At 37.2% G+C, this 12,448-nt stretch overlaps 1 protein-coding gene across 2 annotated transcripts in view; it reads right to left on the bottom strand.

The window, feature by feature from the left end:
* QTGAL (queuosine-tRNA galactosyltransferase) overlaps positions 1-12,448 on the bottom strand; it is a 125,913-nt gene that overhangs the window by 94,225 nt on the left and 19,240 nt on the right. For both annotated transcript variants that reach the window (XM_074922187.1, XM_074922188.1), the window contains one exon: positions 11,821-11,886. In XM_074922187.1, coding sequence (XP_074778288.1) covers positions 11,821-11,886 — 66 coding nt within the window. The remainder of the gene's footprint in view (positions 1-11,820; positions 11,887-12,448) is intronic.

Genomic DNA, 12,448 nt, shown 5'->3' with positions numbered 1-12,448 from the left:
GCAAGGGTACATACCCACATACACACCAATACACAGGTGAAATAGAAGCTGGCTCAAAGAAAATTTCCTCTTCAAGTCTAGAGCAAATACTCCCAATGCCTCGGCATTCCTCAACGGGCGATAATTGAGACTCGAGCGAGTGGATTTCGCCCTGGCCTTCCGTCTGGAGCAGACGACACCTTGAGGGTTTTGGTACCTGAGAGGCTCCCAGCTCAGGGGAGATGCTGGTCACAGCCCGCTGTGATCCAGGAGAGCTCAAAGGGTCTCTCTGGTGGTCGCAGTTTATAGGGTCCAAGATAACTGACTTCCGTCAAATACTATCTGGTGTCTTCCAGCAGTTGCACAAGAATTTGAATAACATGCAACCCTGTTACTGTTCCATCTGACCACATCCCAGGCACAGGTGTGACAGGCCATCAGGAGATGATGGGCCATTATAACCCTTTCCAAGCAATCAGAGGGGGGCAGGAGCCAGGTTCCTTAAGGTTATCAGTCCTTATCTCCACAGATTGGTGTAGGGCTCGGGGGAATGTGGATAGAATCACACCTGTCATCAAGCAGCCCAACAAGGAGGGCAGGTAGGGATAAGAATTGCACCACCACATGGTCTTCCTTCAAATTGTGATGGTGCTATCAAAGAACCTGTCCGTAAAACACTAACAATTAAGGAAATAAAGTTGTGTCAATAATAGCAGTTCTTGTTTAGGCCTGATTTAACTGTCATTTAACCAAATTTCCCTTATGCTATCACATATTTCATTAAAAGTAACATTAGCTACAAGAATTCACAAAGTGTCTCTAATACTCAGGAAAATTTGTATTTGGATAATGTGACAAAATTACAGGATGATTATAGGTCCAAAAAACTATGTTACCGGAAAGATGGAGATATACAAAATATAGCTGTTTACCGAGTACACTTTACACTGAGTTCCCAGACAAGTACGTGGTGATTACCGTAACCAAAACATCTGTTTTAATCAATCAGAAACTTACACAGCAGAGCAACAGCCAAACAGACTAGACATTTATACCAACAATTAGCATTTTGGATTTGGACCTTACTAAAAACAAGTCTTGAAATTTAATATGGTTAAAAAATACTGCAATTTTATTTAAATTATATTGTGTTTGTCTAGAGGCCCATGATCTTTTGGTTTTTATTGCAGCAGAATGATGAAATGATTGAAGATACTAGTGGCTTTAAGAAGGATTTTGTGATCATCATTTAATGCAATCAAAAAGGAAAAATAAATTGAGGGAATATTTATGTGGTTAAAATCTTTCCAAAATTATATAGTGGGTGAAGAAGCTAGTAAAATCTATCTCCTCTCTTCTCCATTTCCAGTGGAGGAAATAGTGTTCTTCAAAACACAACACCTGTGCGGCAATTTGCATTAGGTGTAAAGACACAAAACACACCCTAGTGTATTTAAAGCATGTTTTAAAAATTATAAAATATGTTGATAGTGCTGACTCCCTAGAGAATCTGTTAGGTCAGGCGAATATCCATTTCCACAGATGTTCTTATCTTGTAGCAATCCGTTTTTAAGAACACCTGTGAAATGTTCTACTTGGCACTGGTTCAAGTCCAAAGTCCGCAATAAGATGTACGAGACTCTTTTCAGCACATCTAAAAAAGAGTAATTAAAAAGTAAGGAAGTCTGAATTTTCTTTATTGAACTTATATAAAAAACAAGTAGCCAAGGTGGTGTAATCAGAATGAGAACAGCTGAGCATCACACCAAACGTACATTTAAAAAGGATGTTGTCATGCATATGAAATCACTAAGTATGAACATGACATTTTTGGAAAAACTAAGTAAATATCACTGAAGAGATACTATAGCAAGTCTGTAGATGCTACAGCAGATTAAATGAGTCCTTTTTGAAGGCAAATGAGTAAACCCCAGTATTCCGATAACTAGCTTAGGAAAAAGTACCAGGTCTCCAAAGCCCTCATTCAAAATCTGCCACCGCGGAAAAACAAGATCTAAGGATTCAACTTTTATAATACATTAAAGCACACACAATCGAAATTTGATGCAAATTAAGTAAACTCTTTGGATCCTGTCAAGAAATTTATACAGCCAGTTCTTTGCATAAAGCTTAAGAATAGTCAGAGAGCAGTATGTTTCACAATTTCTATTTTAAAACCAGTTTCTCTTATGTCTGTAGCTTCACAAAGTATGATTGATTAATAGTTATCACCACAGCAAAATATCTAAACACAAGGAGGAGGGGATCTTGAATGTTAAATGTTTTATGCTTCAGACATAGTTTTAAAAATGAAATATGCTGAAAGTCTACATTACAATCAGAAATTCATTAATATCAAACTCTAGTAATAACAATCGTTTGATGGGGTTATTGGCATGTGGAGGCCATATTAAACACAAATTTAATTACAAAGTGGTGTAAGTTGGGATGTTTCTCATTTGGGATATTTGATTAAATATAGAACAGACTTAAACTGACAATGTGACTTTGAAAATGCACTGCGGTTTTTCACAAATACCAAATTAAAAAGAATCTTTAAGGAAGCTGCCTAATAAAAAGCAAAGACACAGCTGAATTCCAGCAGATCTGGGTGATAGAGATGGAAAGGCCCAATTAATGAAAACCACCATAAGAATAATAATCTCATTGTCAGACATTTTCATATTCTTCAGTGCAGAAAAAGAAAACGTATCCTATTTTCCCCTCTTAAACATACTCCACTGTCACCACCCTAGAACAAAACATTCATACAACTGCTGCTTTAGTTTCTACCCTCCCTACCAAAATAAGATTATTGAAATATTATAAATAACTTTTAAAAACCTTTAATGACAATTTCCTGAAGTCATAAATATATATATATTTGTAGGTATGTATATTGGATAGCCTTAATTTAGAGTTACATTTTTCATAGGCTGGAGAAAAGCATTAAAAGACCTGTAGTTTATTTATGGTGTGCAGTATATGGGAAGTGAGTATAAAGTATTAAAGTTCTAATGATCAGAATATTTAAGAGTGGTTCATGAAAATACTTCTCTGGATATTTTTTTTTCCCCTACACCAAAAATAAACTGATTTTGGACAACTGACAACTGTAGGTAATCACTTTAGGAACATAATCTCATCTTCCCCTCTGTCCATACCAAAGATGGACTAGACTCTCCTCAGATCTACTCAGAATTTGCTCCACTAAATGGGCTTATTAACAGGGTTAAGCAAACAAATTTGATCTATTTGTCTATCCTTCATAACATGCCACTATCCAATTAATTTCTTTGTCACAGCTGTTCTATGAATTAATGCTTATATTAAAGCTAAACTCTACAGGGATTGCTTTGCTAGGACATGCCTGGGCAACACATACTGATTTGTCTCATACATGCTGAGTAAGGGAGACAGAAGGAGAGCTGATGCAAATTAACTAAGGTGAAACAAAGATTACTTCAATTCTACCCCATGAAGATTTTAATCAAGTTCACATCCAAAATAAAAGCATTTCTTACTAAGCTATCTGCAATGACTGGAAGACAAAACATTAAAAGGGAGAATGGTAAAACCCGGACTTCAGTAAAAAGCACAGAATGAGAGATCACCAACAACCATTAACTTGTTGCACACAGGAAAGACAGAATTTAAATAGAGGGACTTTTCTATCACACCAAACAGAGAGGTAATATTTCAACATTATGTGGTTATGTTTGACAGTTTAGCAAAGCTTCACGCTTACTATCTTTTCACACCTGATAATTTACATTCAAGATACTACTTACCTATTTTTGCAGTCCAAACTAAAACACTGTCTAATTTAAGTAGAGAAAAGGTAATAAAAAAATCCCTCATGAATAAAGGCTTAGACTATAGAACAATGTTACTGACCACTTCCTTAAAAATGTAGACGAGGGATGGCAAAGCTACTCTAGAGGCAAATTTGCATCTTCTCACTCCTAAATTAAGTCCTTACCCATTGCATCACACTGCTTCAATTAAACAAGACCTGATCTAAAACTCCTGAGAGTATGTCTTTTTATAGGCAGGTAACTTCAGCCTGCCCATGTTCCAGGCTGACCAGAAGCTGTGGAACTGCTGTGAGAGCAGATACAAGTTCTGCTGATACTGTTGTAAGGCAGGAAATACTAGCTCCGGTTCAGCACTCCTCTAATCACAGCTATAGAGTTTTCAGCTGGAGCAAGCTTCTGTCTGCTAAACCCGCCCACAAAGATATACATCCAACATAGCACATATTTTTTCACTGTGTAACATCATACTGTGTTCCAAATATGCTGAATAGTTCATGAACACATTTAGACTTCAGGTCACTTCTTAATGGGTTTACTAAAGACTTGTAACTCCACTAGAACAGCAAAACATCTAATAAACTGTTCCTTTGCATGGTTTCCAGTTAAAAAAACCTACTAGGTGCAATTATATGAAAATCCATACAAGTTTTAGAGCCTCTGAGTTACAATTATGTAACAAAAGACTATTTTAAGAACAAGCCATAGATACAGGAGACACATATCTCAATTTTGCCAGCTCTAGCCATACAAACAAGGCTACCTTGTTCATTAGATGGAATAAATCCATGTCTATGTAATTACCAGACTGCACAATAACAATTTTGACTCCCAAGAGAAAGTACACAAGAGAAAGCACAGCACGTAGTCTGAAAGGCAACCTGTTATTTTCAGGATTTCTCTAACATTAGATTAATAAGAAGATACAGCAAACAAAAGGCTTTGAGATCTTTCAGAGGTGACCAAACGCCACTGGTATGTGGAATGTAAAAATCACTACCCACTGAGGACTGCCAATATTCCCAAACCGCTACTGTTCACTGCCAATATATAAGGTGGCTTCCTCCTTTATTTTTCTTCCCTTTTTTATTTTTTATCCCATGCCTCCTTTCACCATGAAGCAGCCTGGCCTGGCACAAGACAGATAAAAACAATCTTCTGCCTTTATTCCAGACTTGTGATAATAAGCAGGAACAAAAAAACCCCCACATTAATGTGATATATTATGGCACAGCTGCTCAGTAAAGGGCTGCACTGAGAAGTTTCTGTTGTACAAGCCAGTGTTCTAGGGAGTGATGCTGCACTGGAATTCTAACACAGGAGTTTCTACATGTGCGGTTGCACACCTGAGATGAGATGGAAACAGTTGTCTACATGTTTTTTCCACTGGTTGAGTACACAGTGTCAACTACCCAGCAAAACAAATCAGTCAGGGCACACTATTTACATACACTGGTCTTTCTGTATACAAAACAATCAGTGCACACTTAAAGAACTTCTCTGATATGCAAGACAGTATATGGAAACTAAAACTACCTTCCTCCCTCCAAGGACAAGAACTAGATCTAAAGTATGGAACTCACTGACAGAGGATATGTCTATTAATCTTTTTGCACTCAGAACAAAACAAAGCTCAATATTTGTTAAGCCATTTCCACAGAACTGCTCTCATGTATTAACTCCTATAAAAACACTGCCTCATGCCAATAGTTGAACATTGTCAATCTTTAGGTATTCTGAAAAAGAATCAGATGTCATTATCATGACAGCCCTATAAATATGCAGAATGCTGACCTTAAAAATTCTGTTCTACATGAATATCTACTTCATGTACCACAAAAACTTCATTTTAATTATATCTGTAAGAGAGAATCTACTCATTTTATTGTATACTCTTCTCTTGCTACTAAGAATATCTTTATTTGCAATTTCAGATATTGATTTAAATGAAAAAGGTAGAAGCTAAAAGGACTGACATAGTCAAGAATCAATGGAATCTGATCATTTTGGTCACAAAAAAAGAGAAAGTGAAATAATTCAAACTAGTGTTCAATAAACAATAGGGAAAGCAATTGAGGGATGGAGGAAAAAATCAGACTTTCTAGCATGTAATATAAAAGTGTAACAGATCTAGGCACAGGGTACAGTGACAGTACAAAAAAAAATTATCTATTAGACTATAGCTTTCAAAATAAATAAATATATGTGTCCAGACCAAAAGAAAACAAACAAACTTAATTTCTAAATTCTTTTGAGAGCTTCAGTGGAGGTGGAGGAGAGACAGACAATGCCTTTGGCCTAGAGTTGTGCCTTAAAAAAGAGTCAAGCTCAGATATCTCATTCATTTGCTCATTTCTCCAATTCATTTGCTGATTGCGCAATATTTGTTTACAGCTTTCCCAGAGGCAGATGAACAGGTCTGTGAACTAGTAGTGTCATGCATTGTTCAAGTTCACTCAATCCAATCAACTGTTTTTGAGTCACAGTAACCATCAAAGACATGCAGAACTTGGTTGGCTAACACATCCAGATAATGCAATAGGTTAAAATGGCCTTAGGCATTGCAGCTCTTCATCTAAATCCAAGCTACAGAATATGCCAAAAATCTGCTGTAGAGATGCAAACCAGTGAGAATTTCTCATTGAAGAAATGCAAATGGTATACTCAATGTTCTCTCACATGCCTAAGTATCCTACATGTTTGAGAAAGAGGCTAGTAATTTTACAACAAAAAGCAAGGTGTTTATTCTGACACTGCTACAGACTCACTTCTAATTCAGACAGTAAAAATAAAAGAAAATAATGTTCTTTATTTCTGTGGTTCACATTTTGATTCCAGCTGTTGGGAAGACATGGGTGGCATTCAGGAAGAGCTTAGCTAATTTATAAGCGATTCTGCAGAAAGAGATATAAAAATTTTAAGGCACATGCTGTTCATGTGAAGAGTCATATTGTGGGGGCACACATATACTCAAATTAAACAGTGGTGAGAGGAAGAATAAAGTAATACCATGCCCAGCAGACAATATGTGGTCCAAAAATATTCAATATGGCTCTAAAACAGATGAGAAAGTCAGTGGATTTTGAGTGTGAATACTACATCTCATTTTAGCACCCTTCTCTCCTTTCAGTATCTGGAATCCTTAGGAAAAAGAAAAATTGGAAGAGTATTCCAAGTGCCGCCCTATTCTTGCGAGCCTTCATAAGGCACAGTGGTCTGGCAGAGTGTGGCCAGGTACTTATGCATCTCAGGAATGAAGCACATTCCAGAGCTCTTTAATACTACCCGAGCTCTCCAAGAGTACTCAAACCACATCCAGGGATTTCACCTCGGCATGCCCACAATAGCTCCTGATGCAAGTACCTGGCAACAAGACGACCCGGGGAGCAGATACTGCTAACAATCTCTACTATCCTTGAAACAAAAAGCCCTGGGAGTTCTTAAATGGGATTAACTCTGCTCAAATGAAATAACAGAATAAATGTGGGACATAAGCATGAAAGACTGCACTCTGTGTGTGGTTTGGGAAACAATTTCCTGGGCCACTCCAAACTCAGAAGCTTTGTTCAATAGAAAACTAGTATGTACATGAAGTTGGATCTCCTCCAGAAGAACACAAGTAAAATAAGAGACGAAGGCCTGATTTTTTCAGAATTAAGGGAAATGTGATCTTGAATCTTCCCACTCATTAGCTGCCAACAAAGCATACATGATTTGAGGTTGGTAAGCAAGCAACACCTGGCTTACCCTGGATAAATGGGATAGATGTTTCTTTTAGGGATAAAACAAAAACTAGAGTGAGAAATTTTAGTAATAGTTGTTCATTCTCTAGTAACGAAGTCATTCCTTACCAGACTAGAGCATGAGCAAATTGAAGGCATGGCTTGTACACAGCATAAGTGCACATGTGCACTGGACAATCAGTGCCAGAAGATTACAGCTATTACATTATCAATAGACAGCACAATGTCCCTAAGCTTTGAAACTGCTAAAAGTAGGTATTCATATTGAGCTAGCAGAGCTTAAGAATTTGTAGTATAAATACATAAAGTCTCAAAAACTTGTGTCTTCTGAGAGTGCCCTATTTATAGAATCCTTGTCAACAGGACTTGGAGATAATATAAAATATTCACCAGAGGACGAGATGACAGCAGTCCTAGAGAGCTGCATTTAATAAAATCACAATGTATTGGTAATTTGTTTTCCGAGATCCCAAATCCTCTACTCTAAATATTGCTGATGACAAAACAATTCCATCCTACAAGATTTTTTAAAAAGAAGTCTTTGAAATAAGAACAGCCTAAGAGAGTAGAAATTCATTTGTTCTTGCTCCTTAAAATATGATTAACTAGTCTATGATACAGGAAATGAGACTGATAAAGCTACAGGCTGCTGCAGTGTTACCCCAGCCGTGTTCCAGCACCTGAACCTGGGGGAAAGCCTCTTGCTTTTTCAGAAACAGAAACACCAGTTTCTTTGAAGGACAACTGGTTGGGGAGTCATTCCAAAAGCAGCAGATATCTTTGGTTCTGCTATTTAGTAACCAGGCTTTGAGTCAGGGTAAGGCAATCTGCATTTAAGAGTAACATGAAAGAGGAAGAACCCCATGGATTAGTTAGGATCTGGGAGAAGATTCCTCCTGGTGGAGAAAGTTGGAGACTTTTCTTAACTGTAAATCTATAGTAGTAACAACAGTAGACTGAAGCCTCCAATATTAGAGTCCACTGGGAATACTAGTCTTCAAATCTGTCTCAGTAAAAACCAGCAGGGCTAGGATTAGGAACAAAATTTCTGAAATTACACTGAGAATACATAAAGTCAAAAATCCAGGTCAAAAGAAGTTGCAAAACAGTGGAAAGTCCAAGTCTGCAAATTAGAATTTCAGGAACAAACCAAAAAAGCTCACTGCTTCACAGGCATTTCTTCAGCTTCTGCTTTTTTTTTTTTTCCCCTCCACCTACGCTGGCTTATCTTACTGACTAAAGCTAGGGTCAGAACTTCAAACACAGAACAAAACTGACTGCGACTTCAACCACCTTCCAAGGACAGAAAATTTAATGGCATGATTATTCTGAGGACAGTAGAGAGACCATTCTTTTAAGAATAGCAGTCCGCCCTGACAATGGTCAGTAGATTTGTGGCCAGAAGGTCAACTTTTCTTTTCTTAAAGTAACTAAATTTGTACCAGAACTACCAGGGGGCTCTGGACCAAACTGATCTATTTGCTCATCAGGAACAGCTGGATATGTTCTCATTTCTCCTTTCAGGCCTCTGAATTAGGGTTTTGTAAAATACAACATTAACCCAGAAGGTATGCTTCACATAGGCATTACAAACTTTTTCTATACCTGTAAAATGGAAAACCACAGTTCCATTCAATTCAAACACAGATTAATTTTTGCCCTCGTGGCGTTCAAGAACAAAGGAAAATCTTTATATCCAAAAGGCAACAATACAAGGCAAGAAATAATAGAAAATAAAAACCAATCAGAAAAAAAAAAAAAAAAACATGGTCATTGCCCAGAAAGCTGTGAGGAAACCCTCCAATTCAGTAGAAAGTTGAGAGAAAGTGATGGCATGAGAGAGGCTGTAGCCAGATGTACTAGCTCTGTGCCACATGTGGAGCCCACACACATCTACCATTTTTCTTAAGGTTTAAAATCTCAGGCCTTTCTCTCCATTCACTTCTGAGAATTTTTACTTTCCTAAATTGAAGATTTTAGCTACTAATATGTCAGATAACTGAAAGATGGAAAACTTTATTTCCCATGGTAGATCAGCCTGACTTTGGTTAGTTTTATTTAGTAAAGCACAAAGCTCAAATTAAGCTTTGCAAACAGACCAGTAGTATCACATTGGGTCTGGCTGAGACGGAGTTAATTTTCCCCACAGCAGCTTTCATAGTGCTGTGCTGTGCACTGGTAACTAGAAAGGTGTTGGTAACACACACCAGTGCTTTGGCTGCTGCTAAGCAGGGCTTGCACAGCACCAGAGCTGTCTCTGAGGTGTCTACCTCACCTGGTAGGCTGGGGGTGGGCAAGATCTTGGGAGGGGACACAGCCAGGACAGTTGACCCAAACTGACCAAAGGGATATTCCATACCATATGATGTCTGTTCAGCAATAAAACTAAGAGAAAGGAGGAGGAGAGGGGGCATTCCTTATTATGACATTCATCTTCTGGAGCAACTGCTACGTTTACTGAAGCCCTACCTCCTGGGAAGTGGCTGGACGTTACCTGTTGACAGGAAGTAGAGAATAAATATGTTGTTTTCCTTTGCTTCTGCATGCAGCCTTTGCTTTTCCTTTTAGTAAACTGCCTTTTTACCTTGACCCACAAATTTCTTCCATCTTATTTTCTCCCCAACACACCCTCCTGCTGAGGAGGGGAGTTGATAGAGTGGCTTGGTAGTACCTGAGGTAGAGCCAAGGTCAGCTCACCACAAACACCACACTAAAACAGAACCACAAGTTTAGATTTGAGCACAAGAAGAACAGGTTTGTATTCCTTAGAATATATCATGAAGACATATCTACCCTTCAGTACACACAGGCAATCATTATTACTTATGTGATTGTCATTTAATAATTCATACTGAATGTTAATAGGCACTAAAGTATAACAGAATATAAACAGAACTGAAGTGTTTTCTAAATAGATTACAAACTGTTTAGTTGAAATTGGTCTAATTAAAAAAAAAGTCTTAATATACAGATATATAAGTCATATAACCAAGCTCTTAATACTAGTTTCCATAAAACAAGCTTACTGGATCAACTTGTCTCTCCAGTTTTTTGGCATTCTACTACAGAATTACATTAACTGATTGATATCAGAACAAAACCAACTTTCAATGTGTCTTTTTATTATGTTCATTATGTGAGTTAGGTTTACTGTTACTCAGGTACTACTAAAACTATAATTTGATAAATTACTTTGTAAGGACTACCAGATTTCATAAGAGACCTAATACAGGTGGTGCAATGAGCAAGCACACATCCCACCGGCCAGCAGCAGGTTGGTTGGCAGACATTCCTCAGCTGAAACAACCATAATAATTTCTACTTTGAAGCAAGTGTCTTTCAGAGGAAAAGTTCAAAAGCTGTTTAATTCTGAGAGAGTGATAATCCTAAAAGTGTCTGTTTTGTTCTGAGAAATGGAGGAAATACCTTATTGGCAGATAAGTCACTTGACCTTTCCTTTCCAAAAACCTCTTGCACATTGAAATAAATCTCAGAAGAGAAAATGTCAGAGGTATGAAAATAATAAACCTGGATTTGTGGAACACTGCTGATAGGAATACAAACTCAGTTTTCAAGCTTATAAAGGAGTACCTATGTCAAAAACATTGACAATGTAATTACCGTAACAAATTATTTATATTTATTATCTTCAGGTAAGTAGAACATATACACAAACTCTCTCTAAAGGATATTGGCCCCCCCAAATCACAGAAATTTATTTAAAAACAAAATCATATAGTTATTTTACAATCTATCTCACAGAATGTTTTTAAGAGTTCACTTCACAAGAATAAAGAATGGCATTCTAATAATGTTTTCTTTTGCACGCAGGCATAGGAAGAAACACCAATTTAACTGTTCATTAATGTTTACTAATTATAACAACCCCTGCACACCCCTTACAGTTTACAGCTTCTTAAATACTACAAACAAACCATAGCTGTAACCAATCCTCTGCAGCTTTTCACATTACTTAGTAAGGCTACATAAAAAAGGCATTCTCCATTAGATTACATACATTAGCAAAACCTGTGTACTTATTTGAAAAAGAGTATCACTGTCATAAGGAGATTTGGTTAATTGAACAGAGAAAATAAATGGAAGAAAAGAAGTTCAATCAAAGCTACTATTCAGTGCCAGGATTAAAAATAAATGAAAAGAATACACTGGGTATTGCTTTTCCTCCACCAGCCCTACTGTGAAATTTTCATATCCTCTTAAAGATGTATCCGGCACTCTGTAAAAGAAAAACACACAAATACACACAAGAAAAAAGTACTCACACTGTTTGGGCGTTGAATGGCAGCTTCGTGCTGCAGTCTAACCCGCTGTGGCATCATCACATCATCCTGGAATAAATAGCACACTGTTACTCAACATAAAAAGGGTCACAGTACAGTACTCAGACACACATTAGAATATGCTGCTAAATTAACATCATTTTACTGGCTTTCAGTCAAAAATACAAATGCAACAAATATTAAGAGACATGACACTTTTAATGGATTAAACTTGATTCTGTTCAAACTGAAAGTGATCAAAACTAGTACATGACAATTGTGTTGTGATCTCAACGTATCTCTTATGGGCAAACACACATTTTACACTTCTAAAAAAATTCACCAACTCTAACAACTCTAATAGCAGTAGCGGCAGCACGTGGACAAGGAACTAACCTTGATTAAAAGCACAAGATTTGAGACATTCTAGCAATATCTTCTTTGTAGTCTGGCTGTACCCTGTTTCATTGATAAAGACCTTCAGTCTCTAGATCTACCAATATGTCATACTTCATGAGCACAAAACCGAGTATTTGTGAAATTATAAAATTCTAAGAAAAAAAAAAAATAACCCACACTCATAAAAATGCATCAGCACTGACACTGGCTTTAAAACACACTACAGATTTAA

Source organism: Athene noctua, chromosome 18 (genome assembly GCF_965140245.1).
Source record: "Athene noctua chromosome 18, bAthNoc1.hap1.1, whole genome shotgun sequence".
NCBI lineage: Eukaryota > Metazoa > Chordata > Aves > Strigiformes > Strigidae > Athene > Athene noctua.
The sequence above is the reverse complement of the archived record's forward strand: the minus strand, read 5'-3'. Positions and strand labels throughout refer to the sequence as shown.